General features: G+C 35.8%; 1 protein-coding gene across 1 annotated transcript in view; it reads right to left on the reverse strand.

Annotated features, from left to right (window-relative positions):
- The window catches only part of CTNND2 (catenin delta 2), a 1,648,910-nt gene that overhangs the window by 537,553 nt on the left and 1,086,108 nt on the right, over positions 1–25,249 (reverse strand). Inside the window, exon 9 of the mRNA XM_053714511.1 lies at positions 4,349–4,481. Within this exon, the coding sequence (XP_053570486.1) occupies positions 4,349–4,481 (133 nt within the window). The remainder of the gene's footprint in view (positions 1–4,348; positions 4,482–25,249) is intronic.

Consider the following 25,249-nt stretch of genomic DNA (forward strand, 5'->3'; position numbering starts at 1 on the left):
AGTCACTACTGATTGACTAAAATTCAAATCAGTCAAAAGAACTGAAATAAGGGGCAGTCTGCAGAGTCTTAGATACAAAGTAATCAGAGGTAAAAGTTGTATTAATATAACCGTGTTGGTTTTGCAAAACTGGGGAATGGGTAATAAAGGGATTATCTGTCTTTTTAAACAATATAAATTCTGTAGTAGACTGTCCTTTTAAAACCAAATCCCTTTGTACAGTGTCTAAGGAAAGCATCATTTGTATGTGTAACATGAAACTTTTGTTATCTGAATCCATCCTGAGAAGTGTTAAACCTGAATGCCATTTGTATATAGGCATGATGGGTATACTGGGCATGTTTGCTTAATGATGAAATATTTCATCAAAAGTATTTTTTACATCAATGATTTAAAAAAAAACAAAAAAAAAACTTTGATTTGGTGAGCTTTTTCTCTAAAAGCAAGAAGAACAGTGTGAGAAATAATTGTATCATAGAAGAAAATGGCCACAACTATTCAAATCTTCTTAAATGGCATATTTAAAGTTATCATGTAAATCGCTAAACTTACGAGCGTTCAAATATAGTCCTAAGTTCAAGAATTCACTTTACAGATAGAGTATTTAAAAACTCACTCTAACTGGACAGAACAATAATTCCAAAACTCCCCTTCACTGTTCAGAGCAAGTTTTTTGTTTTCTCACATTTGTATTACTGCAAGAAAATCGACGTTGGAAACAAACAAGAGATACTGACAAACCATTAAAGGGCCACTAAACCCAGAATAATAGTATACTCAATAAATATATAATAAATAGACAATGCAAACATTTGAATGTAGTTTGAATTTGACATGAGTAGTAGACTTTTTTCTGACAAACTTCAAAGTTAGTCTTATTATCCTTCCCACTGCATCATGTGACAGCCATCAGCAAGTCACAAAATGTATATCCAAATATTCTGTGAATCTTGCACATCCTCAGGAGGAGCTGGTGCTTCAGAAAGTGTGCACTTAAAAATTATTGCGCATATTTAGATACTGGATGTGAATTGGATTTTTTTTTTATAAAATTGTGTTCTCTATCTAAATTATGAAAGTTACATTTTGACATTGGTGGCCAATTAACTCCAGATCACAGCAACATGAAAGAAAACCCTGTTCCCAGATGATAATACTGTACCTTACAATCATGAAAATGCAAATATGAAATAAAAAGAAAGATTGTAATAACAGGTTTGCTAAATGTAATTTCTCCTTGTTTCAACTGTGATGTCTGGTTTGTAGCGTTTACTAAGAGGTCTAGATAGCTGTACGGGATATCACAAATATTTAATAGTATCAAATACATATACATTTGTAAATATCTGTCCAACCTTCTACCGATGGACTATACAAAAGCAATAACATTTTGCACAGTTGCAAAGATGGTGAAAATGGCCGACTTGCACTTATTAAAGGGACAGTCTTCTTCTGAATTTTTATTGTTTAAAAAGATAGATAATTCCTTTATTACCCATTCCCCAGTTTTGTATAACCACAACACTGTTATATAAATACACTTTCTACATCTGTGATTACCTGGTATCTAAGCCTCTGCAGAATTCCCCCTATTTCAGTTCTTTTGACAGACTTGCATTTTAGCCAATCAGTGTTGGCTCATAAATATCTTCACAGGAGTGAGCACAATGTTATCTATATGACACGCATGAACTAGCATTGTCTAGCCGTAAAAAACTGTAAAAATGCATTGAGATATGAGGCGGCCTTCAAGGGCTTAGAAATAAGCATATGAGCCTACCTAGGTTAAGCTTTCAACAAAAAATACCCAGAGAACAAAGCAAATTTGATGATTAAAGTAAATTGGAAAGTTATTTAAATTTTCATGCCCTATCTAAATCATGCAAGTTTAATTTTGAATAGATGGTCCTTTAACTGCTGATTTTTTTTGTGAGCTGGTAAAATGTAATGCAAATGTATGTAAACTGATTACAAAACAGAAGACAATGATCGGCAACAATGTAAATGTGGCCTAGATCTTTTATTCTATTAGTCTTAAAGGGACACTAAACACAAAAATTTTCTTTTATGATTCAGATAGAGACTACAATTTTAAACAACATTCCAATTTACTTCTATTATCTAATTTGCTTAATTCTTTAGATATCCTTTGTTGAAGAAATAGCAATGCACATGGGTGAGCCAATCACATGAGGCATCTATGTGCAGCAACCAATCAGCAGCTACTGAGCCTATCTAGATATGCTTTTCAGCAAAGTATATCAAGAGAATGAAGCAAATTAGACAATAAAAGTAAATTAGAAAGTTGTTTAAAATGGCATGCTCTTTTTAAATCATGAAAGAAAAAAATTGGGTTTAATGTCCCTTTAAAGTTATCAGTATACTGTATCAGGTCATTGGCTTATTATATTTTTACATGAGTAAAGGTAATTTAGCTAAAATAGCTGAGTCCCATACTCATCAACACTTAAAGTGAATGTAAATTTTGATGCTTAAGTGCCCGGTTTTTAAAACTTTGATTAAAAACAGGGGCACTTTAATTCATCAAAATTTACATTTCACTCCTGTTGTGACAAAAAACTTACCTTTTAATCTTCACAGCAGCTGCTGCTTCCTCCGGTCTCACAAGCCATTTCTGATGTCAGAAATGATTGATAGGTCATCCTCCAATCACAGATTCCCCCCCGGGGGATTCAGTGTCTGATTCACTGCTGTGATTGGAGGAAGCCAGATACCTCATTTTAGACCCAGGAAGAGGCTTTGAAATGGGTGGAGGAAGCTGGAGCTGCTGTGAAGATTAAAAAGTAAGTTTATTTTCACAACAGGAGTGAAATGAAAATATTGATGAATTAAAGTGCCCCTGTTTTTAATCAAATTTTTAAAAACTGGGCAGTTTAGCATCAAAATTTACATTCACTTTAAAGGTACACTGTACTGTAATGTTGCGCTGTAAAGTATACCCAGAGACTTATTACACCAGATGAATAGCATTTCTTGTTTAGTTGTTCTTCTTACAAATTGAAATAGCATCTTTTGCTCATGGAAACAACCATTCATAATAAAACTTCAATACCTATGTATTGGCCCTTGTGTATAGAGGGGAAAAAAATTCAAGTCTGAGGTCCCTGCAGGCTTAGTCACTTTGAATGGTATTACATGAGAACAATAAATTGTGGTTTCAATGAACAACTAGCCAGAAACACCACTTATGAAGCAGCGGTCTGCTCTGAAGAGGCGGACAGAGATCACCACAATTCAACCCGATTGAATACGATCAGGTTGATTGACACCCCCCTGCTAGCGGCTGATTGCCTGCGAATCTGCAGGGGGCGGCATTGCACCAGCAGTTCACAAGAGCTGCTGGCGCAATGCTGAATGAGAAGACGCATTCAGCGATGTCTGTCGGACATGATCCGCTGATCGGATCATGTCGGACAGACACATAATAAATAGGTCCCAAAGAGTAGATGAATGGTAACTGCACATAGAGCCATAACTCGTGTGAGATGACATTAGTTTTAAATAGAGAAAAACACAGCTATACATCATAAAGTGCTTTCTTTCTCACATCAAGGATAAATGAGAATTAATATGGAGTAACTTGCCCTTTTAATGACAGTATAGTTTCCCTGACTTTGCTAAACACTTCACACTGATTGATTAGATCAGTGCAGGATCAATGCAGGAGATAATTTACAGTAATAGAATGATGAAATCAAAGAAGACATCATTACGTCAGAGCTTCAATGATTTATGTACATCTTTTGCAAAGCAGTGCAATTAATAGCTAATATGAACTATGCATAGTTAATATACAGCATATATATTAATGACAATTTTTTACTTTGTTGCAGCTAAACATTATTTTAAATGCACAAATGGTGTTTCTCTGTTTATTAAACGGACACTGAACCCATTTTTTTTCTTTTGTGATTCAGATAGAGCATGCAACTTTCTAATTTACTCCTATTATCAATTTTTCTTCATTCTCTTGGTATCTTTATTTGAAAAGCAAGAATGTAAGTTTATATGCTGGCCCATTTTTGGTGAACAACCTGGGTTGTTCTTGCTGATTGGTGGAATGATTTAACCGACCAATAAACAAGTACTGAACCAAAAAAATAACTTAGATGCAAATACAGATATCAAGAGAACGAAGAAAAATTGATAATAGGAGTAAATTAGAAAGTTGCTTAAAATTGCATGCTCTATCTGAATCACGAAAGAAAAAATTTTGGTTCAGTGTCTCTTTAAAGCTATTTCGTTACTACTAGTTGTACACCTCGCTCTCTTCTGATATATTAGCCCATTCTGCTTGCAGGCGCCAGAATATAAAGTAGCTACTTACTTCTGCTTTAATTTTATTATCTCCAAAACAGAGATGTTGCAGGTAGGCAGCAGCATTCGATTGCACAGAAGGGAACTGATGCTGCAACATCTGTATAACCTCAGGAAGCTCCGGATCCCTCCATCCAAATTCTCTGAAAAAAATAAAAACATAAAGTAAATAAGGACAGAGAGCAGCAACAACTTATGTATTTATTTCTTAAAGTCAAAGGGACATGAAACTCAAATTGAGTGTTATTTAATGAGCAACAGTTAGCGCACCACTCATAATCTAGCGCAAATTGTTTAATTATGCATAATTTAAAAACTTTGCAATGCACTTCCATTATTTATTTTGCCTGCTTTTCATTATAGTGTTTCCACTCCAGCCAGAGAAGTTGGAGAGCAATTCCATAATGGAATGCAGAACCCTAAGATTCATGCATGCTGCACAGTGATTGGAAGGAAGGATCTTAAGGGGTGTGCCTTGGGTTTATAGCGACCGCGTTAACTTGCACACATATTACAATTTGAAACACATATTACAACTAAACGGGTGCGCTCAAGCACAAACATAATTTGTGCTCGCCAAGTTAGAGTGACTGAAGACGTAGCGTAAAGTGGAATAGTTTAAAAAAAAACATAAGTACATTAAAAGAAAGTGTTACATTTATATATACAGTTTGTGGTTAAAATTATTCATATAAATATTAATAAATGTATAAGGGTTAAAAACTATATGATAAAGCATTTGAGTGGAAATAACTATAATGAATATGAATATATATATATATATATATATATATATATATATATATATGTCTAAATGTGTATAGGTGTTTATATATGTATATTGGTAAATACATACATAGATAAACACATACTTTAAAAATTGTAAAATCATTTTTAATATTTAATAATGTATTTTACTATGTATTTTATGTAAATATTTTAACATTCCAATGTTCTTCAATTTTTTTTTAAATATATGTTTCTATATGTATATGTATATAATCTATATCTGTATATCTTGTAATACCAGTGCTAACCCGCCTGCAGTTTACAGTTTGAAAACCAGTCAGAATAAACCAAATAAACCATTAATAATCATAATAAGATCTAAAACCAAAAATGGCATCTTTATTTCTCTGTAAATTCCTTGGTGATAAGTGCAATTCAGTTAGAAAAATATTGTACTGTTTAACACAATATATTGGCCTGCATCTGTGGTTTACCATACATAGGAAAAATAACCAGAAAGTGAATGTAAATCCCATTAAGAGTATTAAAATAAAATTTAAATTGAAGTAAAATAAATAATGTACACAAAAACAATTTTATAAACACTTTTTTAACATAATTTGCAAATAAATAAAAATGAAAATGAGATATAAACACAAAATTGAATAAATGTTTGCAGAATGCTGTCCATGTAAGTAAAAAACACCTCTTTCCGGGTACATTACATTTAAAATGAAAAGAATGATAAAATAATTAATAATTCAAAATATATGCAGAGTCAAGCAAATTAGAGGATTTTTTTCCCCACAGAAAGCCTCATGAAACAGTGTTTCCATGGAAGCAGGGAACTCTGGGAAGGCATATATAACTGAGAATCATAATGCCAAAGGATGTACATTAACAAGAAAATTGTGATAATTATATAATCCCTTTGACATTTAATAAATAGTGGTATACATATTTGCTTACAATCAGTGTTTCTCACTATATTGACATAACTATTAAAGGGACATGAAACCACAAAATTTTCTTTCATGATTTATGTAGAACAAACAATTTTAAACAACTTTCCAGTTTACTTATATTATACAATTTGCTTCATTCTCTTGGTATAATTTGTTGAAGGAGCAGCAATGCACTACTGGTTTCTAACTGAACACATTTGTGAGCCAATGACATTCGGTATAAATAGGCAGCCACCAATCAGCAGCTAGAACCTAGGTTCTTTGCTGCTCCCGAGCTTACCTAGATAAACCTTTCAGGAAAGGATAACAAGAAAAGAAAGCAAATTAAATAATAGAAGTAAATTGGAAAGTTTGCAGTGGTTTGCAGTGGTGTGTAACATTGCTAGCATATAGTACTGAAGATACATCCACGCTCCTGAGCTCCTATGAGCCTACTTAGTCTTACTCTTCAACAAAGGATACTAAGAGCACAAAGTAAAGTTGATAATAAAAGTAAGGTGGAACGTTTAAAAGTGCGTGTTCTATACAAAACATGACAGCTTAATTTTGACTTTACTGTTCCTATGAATAAAATAATTCTTTAAAAGACAATAAAACTTAAAGGGTTGTTAAACCCATGATTCAGATTAATCTGACAATTTTAAAAATGCTCAAATTACTTCGAACGGGGTCTCAAGTTAAGAAGCTGGTCGCACGCATTTTAATACATGAGGCCTTAAGTTTGATTGTTTAACATTTAAACATTGTTTAAGAACATAGGTTCTCTATCCTAGATTATTTAAAAACCACAAGCTGGAAAAATTGTACATAGTTAGACAAGAAAGACCTGGAAAGACAGCAGTTCCAGAAGACCGAGGGAATATCTAGACCTCAATTTCATGTGTAGAGTTGTAAAAATTGCTACTATTTGACTCAAATGATACCTGCAAATAACCCATGTGGGAAAAATCTTATTGTTGAGTAAGCATATTCAAAGGTACGTTTTGTTTTTGGACATGTGTTGGTTCAGATTCTCTTTGGTATGAAATAACAAAATCTGCATAACCAACAACAGTTTTCAGCTTGTATACATTACCTCTTAATGGTCTCTTGTTTGTAAAATAAAATATACAGTAGCAGACCTACTCAACAAACCGCCCTAGTGCAAAAAAAGCAATAGTATTAATATACATGCTTCTTTGTATATTGATTTTAATGGGACAGTCTACACCAGAATTTTTATTGTTTTAAAAGATAGATAATCCCTTTATTACCCATTCCCCAGTTTTGAATAACCAACACAGTTATATTAATATACTTTTAACCTCTGTGATTATCTTGTATCTAAGCCTCTGCAAACTGCCCCTTTATTTCAGTTCTTTTGACAGACTTGCAGTCTAGCCAATCAGTGCCTGCTCCCAGATAACTTCACGTGCACGAGCACAGTGTTATCTATATGAAATACATGAACTAACACCCTCTAGTGGTGAAAAACTGTTAAAATGCATTCTGAAAAGAGGTAGCCTTCAAGGTCTAAGAAATTAGCATATGAACCTCCTAGGTTAAGCTTTCAACTGAGAATACCAAAAGAACAAAGCAAAAGTGGTGATAAAAGTAAATTGGAAAATTGTTTAAAATGACATGCTCTATCTGAATCATGAAAGTTTATTTTGGCCTAGACTGTCCCTTTTAATATATATATATATATATATATATATATATATATATATATATATATATATATATATATATACACTAATTGAGGGATCCAAGCACTCACTGTTAGTTGTAATGCCTGGGTGCACTCTATGGTAGATAGGTAGAAACTTCTCAGGTAAAGAAGAGGCACTCACAGGTCTTAATAGGCATAAAGGTTTTATTTATAGGTTAGGTCAACGTTTCGGTCCTCGCAGGTGTGGTGTCATAAAACCAGAGAATTTATCCCTAGAGTGTTCAAGTAGTTAATTCTTAAATTTACAAACATATTTTAAAATATAGACTAGGCCTCTGGCCTAGTCTTTGTCTAAGAAGGACACTCCCATGTAGCCTTTTGATTGGTGTATGGTAGGACACACCTTAAGTGAATTAAGTATACAATGGGAGCCAACTGTTAGTTTGCACACTTTTTATCTTCCTCACCTCCTGGAAGCAACTGATGAGAGAGAGAGAGATCATTGGAGGACTGAACTGGCTGAGTATATTAGCATTCTTATACATTTTACTTTGGGATAAATTCTCTTGTTCACTATGTTTAGTTAATATTGCTTAATCTGTTTAAAATACAGTTGCCCTATATAATTTGGACTGTACTGTATGTTTGTAGCTCTTGGTATTTCTTGAGACTTGTTTTATATTTTGTAGCTTATAGATAATTGTTAATCTTCATACCTATATTATTTGTCTTCCAATAAAATAATTTTAAAAAGTGGACAACCCCTTTGGTTTAATATTCTGGTACTAATTACCACCACAGCAGGGACCTTTATCAAGACTGTTCTCGGCTATTATAAATGTCCGGCGTTCAGCGGTGAGACGCCGGACATTTATAATAGCCGAGAACGGTCTTGATAAAGGTCCCTGCGAGGACCGAAACGTTGACCTAACCTATAAATAAAACCTTTATGCCTATTAAGACCTGTGAGTGCCTCTTCTTTACCCGAGAAGTTTATATATATATATATATATATATATATATATATACACACATACACACACACACACACACACACACACACATATATATATACATATATATATATACAAAAGTCCCCAGAGCTCTGCACGCACTTTAATCCACAAAAGGTGCCTGGGGTGCATACAAGAAAAACTACAATCAGAAAAAAGGACGCACTCTCCGGGTCTTAACCAAATCAGTATTTAATAATACCAAAAACTATTAGTTTTTGGTATTATTAAATACTGATTTGGTTAAGATCCGGAGAGTGCGTCCTTTTTTCTGATTTTATATATATATATATATATATACACACACACACATATTATATATACACACATATATATACAGTGGATATAAAAAGTCTACATAGCCCTGTTAAAATATCAGGTTTCTGTGATGTAAAAAAACTGAGACAAAGATAAATCATTTCAGAACTTTCTCCACCTTTAATGTGACCTATAAACTGTACAACTCAATTGAAAAACAAACTAAAATCTTTTAGGTAAAGGGAAATAAAAAAAAAAAAAAATAATAATATGGTTGCATAAGTGTGAACACCCTTAAACTAATACTTTATTGAAGCACCTTTTGATTTTATTACAGCACTCAGTCTTTTTGGGTATGCGTTTTTCAGCTTGGCACATCTTGACTTGGCAAGATTTGCCCACTCTTCTTTGCAAAAACACTCGAAATCTGTCAGAATGCGAGGGCATCTCCTGTGCACAGCCCTCTTCAGATCACCCCACAGATTTTGAATTGGATTCAGGTCTGGGCTCTAGCTGGGCCATCCCAAAACTTTAATCTCCTTCTGGTGAAGCCATTCCTTTGTTGATTTGGATGTATGCTTTGGGTCGTTGTCATGCTGAAAGATGAAGTTCCTCTTCATGTTCAGCTTTCTAGCAGAAGCCTGAAGGTTTTGTGCCAATATTGTCTGGTATTCGGAACTGTTCATTATTCCCTCTACCTTGACTAAGGCCCCAGTTCCAGCTGAAGAAAAACAGCCCCAAAGCATGATGCTGACACCACCATGCTTCGCTGTGAGTATGGTGTTCTTTTGGTGATATGCAGTGTTGTTTTTGCGCCAAACATATCTTTTGGAATTATGGCCAAAAAGTTCAACTTTGGTTTCATCAGACCATAACACCTTTTGCAACATGCTTTTGGGAAACTTCAGATGTGTTTTTGCAAAATTTAGCCGGGCTTGGATTTTTTTTTTGTAAGAAAAGGCTTCCGTCTTGCCACTCTACCCCATAGCCCAGACATATGAAGAATACGGGCGATTGTTGTCACATGTACCACACAGCCAGTACTTTCCAGATATTCCTGCAGCTCCTTTAATCAGCTCCTTTAATGTTGCTGTAGGCCTCTTGGCAGCCTCCCAGACCAGTTTTCTTCTCGTCTTTTCATCAATTTTGGAGAGACATCCAATTCTTGGTAATGTCACTGTTGCACCATATTTTCTTCACTTGATGATAACTGTCTTCACTGTGTTCCATGGTATATCTAATGCCTTGGAAATTCTTTTGTACCCTTCTCCTGACTGATACCTTTTAACAATGAGATCCCTCTGATGCTTTAGAAGCTCTCACACACACACACATATTTTTATATATATATATATATATATATATATATATATATATATATATATATATATATATATACATACACACACGTTGTTTTTTTTTAAATATTTTATTTATTTCCAACAGTGAGTACAGTTACCCAATATGGGTTTTGTTTCACCTCACAGGGTGGTTAAAGTACATTCGGAAAGCAGGAAGATACATCAGTAAGGATATTTAGAACCTTTGATAATACCAATACGTTGATACATCTTAGAGCAGTGTTATAAATGAAAATAACAAATATTGAATACCAATTGTGTACTCACTATTGGGGTTTTATAGTTAGATCTAAAACTAAACTAACCAAAACAAACAAAACAAAACACCTATGTAACCTAAAATAAACTAAGATAAATAAAGATAAATAAATGTGTGGGGCAGAATAAACATTACATTGTTGTATTATTTTTTTTTTTTTTTGCATGTTCAAATATGCACAGGGATATTGGAAAGAATGTGTTGGGTCTAATACATTTTTTAGATCTGTCTATATTTAGAGTGACGGACATAGTGTACTATATAGGTATAAGAGCGCAACAAAAAGGAGTGTGACCAAGCTCACAGGAGTGGGCACAGGATATAAAAAGGTTGTGTCACCCAGGAATTTGATATTAATGGTATTGATTTACTATCAATATGAAAGTGAAATGAGCGAAAGGAGGTGACTAGCTCTGTTGATATATAATTTACACGGATGGTATAAGTGTGTTCTGACCTATTACTGATAACCAGGGTGCCTTTAAAACAAAATTATCCTACCTCCTGTGTTAGCTAAATTGTGCTATGTTATGGCACCAAATTAAGTAGTAAACCATAGATTATGCAGCGGTGTAGTAAGAGGCTGTTTACTATATGGCTGGCGTTTGCGCATCGCCCTAAATGCTAGTGGAGAAGGTGAACCGCAGATTGACTTTCTGTGCGGTGCATTTACTCCCTCAAAAGGATGGGCAGTCAAATCCCCACATTGTTTACAAGTATTTGCAAGAATTATAATACTTAACATTCACTTAAAATAAAACACAAATAAAAACCAACGATACTATACAAATATCACAAAGCAGAGTAAAGCAGCACCTAGCTAAATGTCCAGTTAGGTATTCTAGCTCCAATCACTATAAATATGGTTAATAGTATGCAGCTCCATATAGGGTAAAGTACGTCTATATACTGTTGATAAATATAATAACAGTTTTTCAAGAAACTATGCTTTCTCTGAGTATTAACATATGGTATGTATCATGCTGTCATTAAAGCCAATTCAGTAAAACAGTTTTTCCCTGTAAAAGGAATTGAGATAAGCCAAACTATTAAGTATATATTGCATCATATAATGCAAAAAAGTGGGGTAGATGACTGAATCTGCAAGGCATTACATTAAACACTGGAGCTATATTGCGGAGACTTGAAGGGAGCCTACAGTTCAAGAAATTAGACAATTTTTGTGTATAGACCCATATTGTGCATAACGTTTCAAGTCAGATTAATAAGGTGTAGCAGCATGTTTGTGCACATAAAACAATGTGAAATGTAAATTGAATTGCACAAAGTGATAGCTGTGACAGCATTGAAATAGTTAACATAAACTATGTTGTTACAGGCTGCTCATTTAGGAGATAGTGCAGGCATACCTTTATGAGAACTGCAGGAACATGTTACATAGAAATGCTAGTGCCGTCCCTCTATAGCAGTGCCTTGTGAAATTCTTAAACATGAGTGGGGTGAGCAGGATACCTCACTATTGCAAAGGACTGGACATCGTCCAACCCCCACACCAGCAGGGAGAGAGTAAGCAACATAAATAAAGCAGAGATGTGCTCTAGAATATTAACGTTGCAGCTATCATACACTGACAGCTCTAAAGATCTATAGCACTAAGGCTCCCACGATCTACATATGCTATGAATATGTCCCACAAGTAAAACTAATTGATATTTAACAGAAAAAGCATATATTAGGATTTAAAGGGCCACTAAACCCCAATTTTTTCTTTCATGATTCAGATAGAGAATACAATTTTAAACAACATTCCAATTTACTTCTATTATCTAATTTGCTGCCAATCACATGAGGCATCTATGTGCAGCCACCAATCAGAAGCTACTGAGCCTATCTAGATATGCTTTTCAGGAAAAAATATCAAGAGAATGAAGCAAATTAGATAATAGAAGTACATTAGAAAGTTGTTTAAAATGGTATTCTCTATTTGAATCATGAAAGAAAAAAATTTGGTTTAATGTCCCTTTAAGTAGAGAACGTTTAGCCCCATATCACAGTTCCAGTGTCAGCTATGTGTTGATTCTTATGATATTATGCATAGTGAGCTGAGAATGCGAAGCATCGGCCCAGACTAGAACACATAAATGGAATGCAGAGGGGCAATAAAACACACTCACAGCCCTGCCAAAAAATGTTAAAATGTTACGATGCATGAACAACAAATGGGATCAAACCTGCCACCCTAACTACTAATGTATGTTACTACTGTTTGGAATCCACTTTAAATATCAATGGCATCAATGACAGAATTGTGGTCCACTGCATTTAACTCCTCTGCCCCGCTCAGTGTTGTCTGCAAGTGGGATTCCTCTCACAGCTAAAAAAAATATAGTAACCATAACTACAACCGCAGTCATCCAGAAAAAGCAAAAACTGGGCACGCTGTGGGGCAAAAGGGTTCCCAATGATGATGCAGAAATGTCAAAGTGTAAAAGAAAAATGTTAGACAGTCTTTGGGGACAGTTCTGCTCCATGTATAATCAAGGCCTCTATATGAGCATAGTGTTGTAGCAAGTGTTGTGGAAGCTGCGGTGCCTGCAAAGTCAAATCAATTCTGTGTTTTAAGCATAGATTAATAAACTGACCCGCAGGGGTTTTATCCATATTGACAGTTAGCCGATGCCCATTGACTTACAAATGTTCCATAGATTGTCCTCCACGTGTAGGCTAAGGCTGTATGTTTCTGCGAACGGCACTGCTTCAGCCATGTGCACCAACTGAGCCACCAGTAGTGGTGATCTTTTGAATGATACATTGCCGCATAGCTGGGATTTAGCGTGGGAGAATGTGGTTTCCAATGACCGTTGAGTAAAATAAGTGCTAGGATCGCATTGCAATGTAGGTATAGTGCCTGTTGCCGAATTGCTTGGCATTAACACTTTATCTCCCGTATCTGTGATGATCTCTTCATCGTTGCTTTGTGGTGTAGAGCAGTGATCCAATAAGCTGGTATCTGTTAAAACTGAATTATACAGCTGTACCCATGCCTGTCATTGTTGTGGTCTCACACTCTGCTCTGGCTGAAGCCTCTCTGGAGCCATGTAAGCACCACCACAGGCTGACTCTGCTGATAGTCGGCGCCATTTTAAAGAAGGATGCAGAGGGTTGCCGACTTGAGTTTCGTTCAGCAGTTGTAATGTGAGTGCCAACTTATCTAAAGCTGGTAGTAGCAGGACCTTGAGGGAAATGATCAAATCTTGGGTTCGGAGTGCCTTTTCAGTGGGAAAGGTGCCCATTTTTGTTATTGTTCCCAATGATGCTGTATACAATGTGCTCCGTTGCAGCCAGTACTCCTCTCTCCTGCTTTAATTCTTTCTGACTTCTCGGGGATCAAGAGGTGTCTGTCTTTATCCTTTGTGGTGCCGGAACAAAAAAACTGTTAAGGACTAGTAGGATGGCAATAGATGTAGCCTGATTTAGAAATTACATCTAGGGATTTAAGCAGACCCTTTCAAACTTGCGTCCATCTTGAAGCGCCACCCACTGGAAGTCGCCCATTTTTTATATATATATATATATATATATATATATATATATATATATATATATATATATATATATATATATATATATATATATATATATATATATACACACACACACATTTTTATATATACTGTATCTCACAAAAGTGAGTATACCCCTCAAATTTTTGTAAATATTTTATTATATCTTTTCATGTGACAACATTGAAGAAATTATACTTTGCTACAATGTAAAGTAGTGAGTGTACAGCCTGTATAACAGTGTAAATTTGCTGTCCCCTCAAAATAACTCAACACACAGCCATTAATGTCTAAACCGTTAGCAACAAAAGTGAGTACACCTAAGTAGAAATGTCCAAATTGGGCCCAAAGTGTCAATATTTTGTGTGGCCACCTAAGTAGAAATGTCCAAATTGGGCCCAAAGTGTCAATATTTTGTGTGGCCACCATTATTTTCCAGCACTGCCTTAACCCTCTTGGGCATGGAGTTCACCAGAGCTTCACAGGTTGCCACTGGAGTCCTCTTCCACTCCTCGATGACGACATCACGGAGCTGGTGGATGTTAGAGACCTTGCGCTCTCCCACCTTCCGTTTGAGGATGCCCCATAGATGTTCAATAGGGTTTAGGTCTGGAGATATGCTTGGCCAGTTCATCACCTTTGCCCTCAGCTTCTTTAGCAAGGCAGTGGTCATATTGGAGGTGTGTTTGGGGTCGTTATCATGTTGGAATACTGCCCTGGGGCCCAGTCTCCGAAGCAGGGGATCATATCCGGCTTCAGTATGTCACAGTACATGTTGGCATTCATGGTTCCCTCAATGAACTGTAGCTCCCCAGTGCCGGCAGCATTCATGCAGGCCCAGACCATGACACTCCCACCACCATGCTTGACTGTCGGCAAGAAACAAGACACACTTGCCTTTGTACTCCTCACCTGGTTGCTGCCACACACGCTTGACACCATCTGAACCAAATAAGTTTCTCTTGGTCTCATCAGACCACAGGACATGGTTCCAGTAATCCATGTCCTTAGTCTGCTTGCCTGGAGGCAACCGTAACATGGGCTTTCTTGTGCATCATCTTTAGAAGAGGCTTCCTTCTGGGATGACAGCCATGCAGACCAATTTGATGCAGTGTATGGTCTGAGCACTGACAGGCTGGCCCCCCACACCTTCAACCTATGCAGCAATGCTGGCAGCATTCATACGTCTATTTCCCAAAGACAACGTCTGGATATGATGCTGAGCACATGCACTCAACTTCTTTGGTCTACCATGGTGAGGCCTGTTCTGAGTGGAACCTATCCTGTGAAACCGCTGTATGATCTTGCCCACCGTGCTGCAGCTCAGTTTCAGGATCTTGGCAATCTTCTTATAGCCTAGACCATCTTTATGTAGAGCCAAAATTCTTTTTTCCCAATACTCAGAGAGTTCTTTGCCATGAGGTGCCATGTTGAACTTCCTGTGACCAGTATGAGATAGTGTGAGAGAGATAACACCACATTTAACACATCTGCTCTCCATTCACACCTGAGACCTTGTAACACTGAGTCACATGCCCCAGGGGAGGGAAAATGGCTAATTGGGCCGAATTCGGACATTTCCTACTTAGGGTTGTACTCACTTTTGTTGGCAACAGTTTAGACATTAATGGCTGTGTGTTGAGTTATTTTGAGGGGACAACAAATTTACACTGTTATACAGGCTGTATACTCACTACTTTACATTGTAGTAAAGTGTCATTTCTTTAGTGTTGTCACATGAAAAGATATAATAAAATATTTACAAAAATTTGAGGGGAGTACTCACTTTTTTGAGATTATATATATATATATATATGTATATGTGTGTATATATATATATATATATATATATATATATATAAGTTCAGGTATTAAGCACTCACTGGTCTTCAGCCATCTGTGATACAACAAATGTTTATTAATGTTACGTTTCGGGACACAAAAACAGTCCCTTCCTCTAACAAACAACTGTCCAAAATGACAAACTTATTCACAACCTTTATAGCACCCTGGCTGCTATGGCATGATGGTGAGCGTGCATACACCTAACAACGACTACTATATATATAAATATATATATATATATATATATATAATAAAACAAGATAAGAAGACTGCGCTATCCTAATGTTGTTAAAGAAAATGTTGTAATATTAAAAATGACAAATATGCATAAGTACATAAAAACGTATATAAATAATATATAATAGATACTTGCACAATTAAATAAATCAAAATGATAAAAAGTCCATGAATAGTTATATTCAGAAAAAAAGGCAGCTGAACTGAATAGTTTCGTGAAGATTCCCACTTTATCTTCACTAAATGAATATAGAAAAAAAGTCTTTTGTTCTGCGCCAAATCTCTGTGGACATATAATATATTACAGGGGAAGAAGCTCCCCTATATCTGTACACTTACTTAGAAAACCTCAATCGATATGAGGTAAGTAATCACCCTTGGAATGATAATCCACGTAGATCTCTGCAGCTCCTATTAATTGGATCCGTTCCAATAGGGACCTGAAGCTGTATTCACCTATCGCTGTGTTCTGAGGCAATGATAACGATCCTCTCCGAAAACGTTAATGGCTCATGCAGTATAAAGGGAGAAAAGAAGACAGAGGTACCAAAATTGTGAAGTATGTTTTATTAAGTTCCCCACAATACAGGTATCCCCAAGGTCTCCCACTCACACTTAAAAACCTCAATCTTATGAGGTAAGTAAAAGCATATATGCCACGATAGTCAAAGATAAGATCATATGAAAGGCCTCAATGTAACCCAAATGTATCCGTACAGCGTCCCTGACGCGTTTCAAAGTCTCCTTCTTCCTCAGAGGGATAGAAGTACGTGATAACTTACCGTATTTTTCGCTCCATAAGACGCACTTTTCCCCCCCTCAAAAGTAAGGAGAAATGTCTGTGCGTCTTATGGAGCAAATGTGCTTGCATTTTTAGGCTAACTGGTACCGGGTAATTTTGTTGGCAGTTGCTGCAGTCAGAGCAGCAGGGAAAACATGTAGAGAGCGCAATGCTAGTAAACAGTAACACAGCCAGGGCAGGAGGGGCCGGGCTCCAGAGCCGCACTAACAAAGCTGCTATGCTATGCAGCAGTGGGACGGGCACTTTTTCCCCTTAAATTGGAGCAAAGCGCGCATTTCAGCCCCCCATGATTCAACAGTGCACTGGCCAGGGGATGAGTGCTATTGGTGCTTGAAGTTTAGAGCGGGTGAATCAGGTGGCAGGAAATCCTCACAGCGCCTGCACTTGTGTTTGGGTGGTGAGCTGAGGGTCGGGACAGCACCTAAAAGCAGCAGAGCAGTGACTGAGGTTAGTAAAGAATGCCTGGATACTATTTGATTTTCCTAGGAGTTAACATTTTTACTTTTAGACTTCTGCAATGTGGTTCCGAATTCCCAATCATTTTCCACCATGTTATTCTGCTTAAAGATCTTTTTGTGCCTTAGAACAGTGCTGACAGGGCTGTGACAAGAAAGAAAAACACAGAGGAAAATGTTTGGGAATCCAGAACCACTTTATCTCCGTTCTCCATGCTATCAGCAGTGCTGTAAATTACCCCAGACACAGAAAAGCTGCTGCCGTTAACCAGCGTGTGTCGACGGGTGGGGGAGGGGTGGGACAAATGTCAGTTTACTTTTACTACCGGAGAGCAGAGGAGAGCCCTGTGAGTATCAGCTTCTATAGTGTCTGTCAGCTAGAGATAGATAAAGGAAGGCTGTGATAAAGTTACTGCTGCTTCTTGGGACACTTGGGATATGATATTAAAAGGGCAGTGTGATTTAAAGGAGTACCACAGGCACAAATATTTTGCTTTTAATTTTCCCAAGTTGGATTCCCAAATCTTCTGTAATCAGATTTGTAAAAGCATAATTTTAATGTATCTGTGTGTGTATTCAGTGGTGTTTCTCTCCCACACTTTCATTGTTCTCTCTACCTTCTTTCAGTGGTCTCTCCCCTCTTTCAGTGGTCTCTCCCCTCTTTCAGTGGTCTCTCTCTTCCTCTCTCCCTCCTCTGTCTCTGTCTCCCCCTCTCTCTCTGTCCCCCCCCAGTCGCTCTTTTTACTCCACGTTATTGCTCTCTCCCCCCTCTGTTCAGAATATTTTTTTTCTTGTTTTCCTCCTCTAAAAACTAGGTGCGTCTTATGGTCAGGTGCGTCTTATGGAGCGAAAAATACGGTACATTAGTTTGATTCCAACATTTAAAACTGGCACCATGTTTGTACATCGTAATTCTCGCCTTCTGATTGGCCGAGATTCTCAACCGGTCATTGGATAGTTCATTCAGACGCGTGATTGGTCTCAAAGTAACATGTGATAGTCATGTGATAATATTACAAGTGCTAGCCAGATTTTTTAAGGTGTACAAATCACGCACTGAATGAAATGTAATTTTATCCTATTGCTGTGTTTTTCATTCAGTGCGTGATTTGTCCACCTTAAAAAATCTGGCTAGCACTTGTAATATTATCACATGACTATCACATGTGACTTTGAGACCAATCACGCGTCTGAATGAACTATCCAATCAGAAGGCAAGAATTACGATGTACAAACATGGTGCCGGTTTTAAATGTTGGAATCAAACTAATGTAAGTTATCACGTACGTCTATCCCTCTGAGGAAGAAGGAGACTTTGAAACGTGTCAGGGACGCTGTACGGATACATTTGGGTTACATTGAGGCCTTTCATATGATCTTATCTTTGACTATCGTGGCATATATGCTTTTACTTACCTCATAAGATTGAGGTTTTTAAGTGTGAGTGGGAGACCTTGGGGATACCTGCATTGTGGGGAACTTAATAAAACATACTTCACTATTTTGGTACCTCTGTCTTCTTGTCTCCCTTTATACTGCATGAGCCATTAACGTTTTCGGAGAGGATCGTTATCATTGCCTCAGAACACAGCAATAGGTGAATACAGCTTCAGGTCCCTATTGGAACGGATCCAATTAATAGGAGCTGCAGAGATCTACGTGGATTATCATTCCAAGGGTGATTACTTACCTCATATCGATTGAGGTTTTCTAAGTAAGTGTACAGATATAGGGGAGCTTCTTCCCCTGTAATATATTATATGTCCACAGAGATTTGGCGCAGAACAAAAGACTTTTATATATATATATATATATATATATATATATATATATATATATATATATATATATATATATATATATATATATATACACACACACACACACATATATATATACACATACATACACACACACATATATATATGCTCTCTCTCTCTCTCTCTCTCTCTATATATATATATATATATATATATATATATATATATATATATGTATACACAAACACACACACACACATATATATATATATATATATATATATATATACACACACATATACATATGCATTATGCACTTTATAATCATACTGAGTATGCTATGGGCCGCCAAACACTACATGCGCCCTGGTGCCACTCCATCTGCTGCACCAAATGCAGTTCTGCCCCTGGAAATATAAATAGAGTTCTCAAAAAAATTAAATATATTAGAAAATGGTCTATTTATATTAATGTATGTTTTTTCTTTTAGCGTTCTGTCTGATCAACGTCCTTCTACTAAAAAATTGAGAAGACTAAATGAGTCAACAAAAGCACAGCAATTCATCCTCTCTGCATTCAGCAGCCAAAATCATTAATCAAAGAGTTCAGAACATTGCATGCTCTTGTGGTGTGATGCATTATATTTTAATTAGGTCAAAAATCAGGGAAGCATTACCGGAGATTTAAGTATAAAATCATTGATTATTTTGTGTTCAGTGATTTGGCTAAAGAAATAGCCGTGCATGTAAAGATGAGAGATATAAGATTGTAATCCTATAATTCTGCACTTAAAGCATATTTCTTTAAGGGTATATTATAATGCATGCATTCAGAAAACATACTTTTGCAATAAATAATATAAATAATAATAGATAATATTAACCACGACCCAATATATATAAATTGTATTAATATATTAGTTTATGCAAATGAGTGAAAAACACAATCTCTCTCTCTCTGTCTATATATATATATAAAAATGAATATATGAACAGTTGTAATCAATCAGTTGTAATCAAAATTATTCAAACCCCATTGCAAATCAGGTTTAATGAACAGACTTTCATCTGTTTGCAATGAACAAATCAAACAAAAGCAGGTGTTTTCTCAAGCATACCTGATGCAACTGATCAAGGGCTTTATTAGTTGAACCAGGTGTGCTTGAGCTAGAATACATGAAATACCTGCATTGACCAGGGGTGTCAAGTTTGACAGTTGTATGTTAGAAATATAGCTAAGTCAAAAGAATGGTCCAAAACGTTAAGAGAAGAGATCAACGCCCTTCACAAACAAGGAACAGGATACAAAAAGATAGCGAAGGCACTGAATGTTCCTAGAGATACCGTTGGAAGCATAGTTCGCAAGTTCAAAGTTAAAGGAACAGGGGTTCCTACCTGGATGGGGCATAAAAAATAAAAAAAACACATTGTTATAACAAGAATTGTTGATCCCTGCCCCTGTCCTTTCCGACAGGCCACATCCTACAACTGCCCAACCATCCCCATGGAACCATCTGGCTCTGCCATCAGAAAACCTGTGACTCTAACACTACCTGTCCTGATACTGCTAACACAACACCCTTAACTACACTTCCACCCACTCGTAAAAACACCTTTGACTGAACCCAAAAATGTTTTGCCCCCATTATATGGTGCCTAGAACAACCACTGTCTTTCAGTAGTGCATGGTTACTGCTTCTATGCCTACCTCGGTATGCTCTTCAATGAAGGATAGCAAAAGAAAGAAGCAAATTTCATAATAAAAGTAAATGGGAAAGTTGATTAAAATTGCATTCTCTATCTGAATCATGAATGTTTAATTTTTTACTTTATTATTCCTTTAACCTACTGAAATTCCCAACTTAAAGGGGCAGTATACACTCATTTTCATATAACTGCATGTAATAGACACTACTATAAAGAATAAGATGCACAGATACTGATATAAAAATCCAGTATAAAACTGTTTAAAAACGTACTTAGAAGCTCTTAGTTTACCTCTGTTGAAGAGGTAGCTGGAAAGCCCACTGCAAGTGGCAAATAAGACACTCCCCCCTCCCCCTTCTTTTGCATATGAAAAGACCATTTACACAAGCAGGAGCAAGCTGGAGAAGGTAGCTGACGGTATTCACATAAAACTTTGGGGCTTGGTTAGGAGTCTGAAAATCAGAGCAATGTTATTTAAAAATAAGCAAAACTATACATTTATTTTTTAAAAAAACTTTATGGGCTATATAAATAGATCATCTACAAAACATTTATGCAAAGAAAAAATGAGTGTATAATGTCCCTTTAACAGCCTTGAGGCAAGGAAGCATACATTTGCACCTGGGTGGCTCTAGTGTAATTCCAATATTATGTTATTCTCTGTATTATATTTGGGGGAGTTGTAGCCATAATTTGCTTTCTTAGGAGGGAGGAGCTTCACAAAAATAAATCTGACACTACACAGAGCAATTCAAAGAATTGAAGATCTTAAAGGGACACTCAGGTTATATTAAATTTTCATGATTCAGATACAGCATGTAATTAAAAAAAAAATCCAATTTATTTCCATTAAAAAAAATGTGTACAGTCGTTTATATTTACAATTTTTTAGTCACCAGGTCCTACTGAGCATGTGCAAGAATTCAGACTATACGTATATGCATTTGTGATTGACTGATTGCTATCACATGGTACAGGGGGAGTGGAAATATACATAACTTTGAAATGTATTAGAGAAAATATCTACTTTTCATTTGGAATTCAGAGTCAATGCTATTGTATTGTCTTGTTATCTTGTATTTGTTGATTATGAAAATCTACTGTGTTTACTGGTCCTTTAACTCCCAAACCATGGTAATTTAGCAAAATGCATATTGGTTGGTAGATTTATTGCTATAACTCATTCTCTAGTCTGTAAAGGCCTGGTATTGACACAATTTAACCAGAACTGATACAGTGTTCAGCCTATAAAAATTATAGCAAAAAATATAGCAAAAATATTTTATTTTGAAACCTTCATTTTACAGCTGAAAGAAAAAATCTCAATTGCTCTACAGTAAATTAAAGTAATTGTGATTTACACTTCTCTTTTAATAAGCCCTGCTTATGTTGTATAAAACTATACATGTGATAGAATGACAAGCACTTCCTAAATTAAGCACTTTATTGATCACTGTGAAAACATTAATGCAAAACTCTGCTTTTTAATGAATGTATCAGCATTCCTATTTTATCATAAAATAATCACATGTGCATTTTAAAGAAGAGATTAAGACTTTAGTATGGCTGATATGTATAATTTATAATTTATAGAGGTTGACAACATTTACATTAGCTACAGATATGTGGATTGTGTCAATAACCCAACAACCTCTCTTTAATAAAGTTGTTGTTGCCAATCTAAAATCATTATCTTGTTGTAAAATACCAGCATGTGTTGATTACAGACATTACCATTTGGCTTTAGGTTGAATGTGTTAAAATTAAATATACTCCATCTGTAGTTTTCTTGATCTTTGGATGTAACAACTAACTACAAACTTCATGTTCTATGTTTTTTAGAATGTTTACTATATACTCGCTACAGCAGTCTGATTTTTATCAGTTCCATTTGATCCCACTGGAAAATGTTTTCATACCTTTGATTAAAGGGACGTGAAACCCATTTTTTTACTTTCATGATTCAGAGAGATCATGTAATTTTAAGGAGCTTTCCAATTTATTTCTATTACCTATTTTTTTTTTCATTTTCCTGGTATCCTTTGCTAATTAAACTTTTTTTGTTATTTTCATGTGGTGCTGATGTGGCATTAAAGGGATAGTCTAGTCAAAATTAAACTTTCATGATTCAGATAGAGCATGCAAATGTAAGCAACTTTCTAGTTTACTCCTTTTTCAATTTTTCTTCATTCTCTTGGTATCTTTATTTGAATGTAAGCATAGGAGCCGGCCCATTTTTGGTTCAGCACCTGGGTAGAACTTTCTAATTGGTGCCTACCTTTAGACACTAATCAGAAAGCGCTACCCAGGCTCTGAACCAAAAATGGGCCGACTCTTATGCTTACTTTCTTGCTTTTTCAAATAAATATAAAAGAGAATGATGAAAAATTGATAATAGGAGTAAATTAGAAAGTTGCTTAAAATTCTCTATCTGAATCATGAAAATTTAAATTTGACTAGACTATTCCTTTAAGATGAATAATTAGCATTAAATTATGTGTATAGAAGACAGACAAGCAGACCGACAAACATTTTATCTATGGCTTGCAAACTGGTTGCCTGTTGTTGATTGTCAATATATTTTGCAAGTTTTCTTTTTGTGCTGTTATAGCTCTCAGGATTACTAAAATGATGTATCAAATTCTTGGAATCATCAATGTATACTGTAAGAGATTCAAAGCAACTACTGAATTAAATTATTTTTATGCGCATACTTCACTGCTTATATATTTATTTTAAGTATCCAATAAAAGTTTGCAAACTGCTGTTAGATTTACACAAACTGAAGAACTGAGAACACAAAATATTCATTAGACTGCCAGCAAGATCTATTTTTCTATATTGTTGTAAATTCCCTGATATCACCTAAACCATGATTCCTCTTTCTTAATATCATTTATAGAAATATATGCTATGACAGGGAGTAGGGATACAAATAGAGATTTCTTTAATACTATAATGCTTTTTCTTTGTTCTTATTTATAAAGTCAGTTGGAAATGACAATGTTATGAGAACATAAAATAAAGGGGGAAAACAGCATGTTAACATTATTTGTACATGGAATTTGGGAAAACTCACTGGCTTAAATTACAAGTTGAAGGCAATTTATAGATTGTGTCATGTTATTTTGCACTGAGAGATAAATAGCGCGCCTTATACTTTTAAAGCACTCTCATTGTACTCATATTACAAGTTATCAGCTGTGTTGCAGCAGTGCATTACAAAATTCTGTTTTCACATATAGTGAAAGGTATTAGCTGCTATAGCTTACTACAACTCTGTATTCAAAACTAGGTACATGTATAGCAAGCAGCATACACTTTTTTCTTTTTTTTTTTTTTCAAAAGGCTTTATTGAAGTGAATAAATACAATAATAACATAACTGCAAGATCATACAATAGATAAACATACAAATATTCATAACAGCTGTGGTAATTGTGTATGAAACAAAAAGAAGATAGATACAAAATGTTATCACTTCACAAACAATACTATAATATATACAAACTGTTCAGTTAATATATCAGTATTAGACTTACTCAAATCAGTCGACGCGTTTCAGCCATGTACTCCTGGCCTTTATCAAGTCTTTAAACAGTCTTTAAACAACTGTGTGGAATAAATTCTATAATTATAATTTTAACCATTATCATAACCACCGTTTTTAAACGCTATTTTTTCATCTGTGCACTTCCAGCCCAATTGGTGCTTCCTTCCCCCTCCTCAGCCTGTCTGGCGCTCACCTCCACTTTCTAACAATTTTTCAGGTAATGATACCTTTCCAAAAGCAGAACGTCCGCCACCTGAGCGTGCCACTCCTCCAAAGTGGGGGGGCTTTGAGACTTCCATTTCTTTGGAATTAGTTTTTTCACACTGGTAATCATTATTAGCAAGAGGGAGAGATGTGCAATGCTCTGTGTCTTAGGCAGGGAGAGAAATAGCAAAATATTAGGTGTGTTTGGGATATCAAGGTTTAGGGTTTTCCCCCATCTTTTTCAAAACACCCGTCCAAAAGGATGATAGACAAGGGCAATGCCACCAAATGTGTAATATTGATCCACTCTCCCCACACCCCCTCCAACATAGAGGGCTCAGGGATGGGAAAAACTTATGGAGTCTTAAGGGGGTCAGATACCACCTACTCATGTACTTAATGTGTGTTTCTTGAATGGTAGATGATACTGAAGATTTCTTAATTAATCTAAAAGCCCTCAGCCAGAGCTCCGGTTCAGGATCTAGGCCCAACTCATCTATCCAATGCTTTGTGTATGTCGGCAGTATGTCAGTGTCTTGGAGAATTATTGATTTGTATAGTAGAGATATCATGTGCCTAGGCACCCTATC

This window comes from Bombina bombina, chromosome 5 (genome assembly GCF_027579735.1).
Source record: "Bombina bombina isolate aBomBom1 chromosome 5, aBomBom1.pri, whole genome shotgun sequence".
Taxonomy (NCBI): Eukaryota; Metazoa; Chordata; class Amphibia; order Anura; family Bombinatoridae; genus Bombina; species Bombina bombina.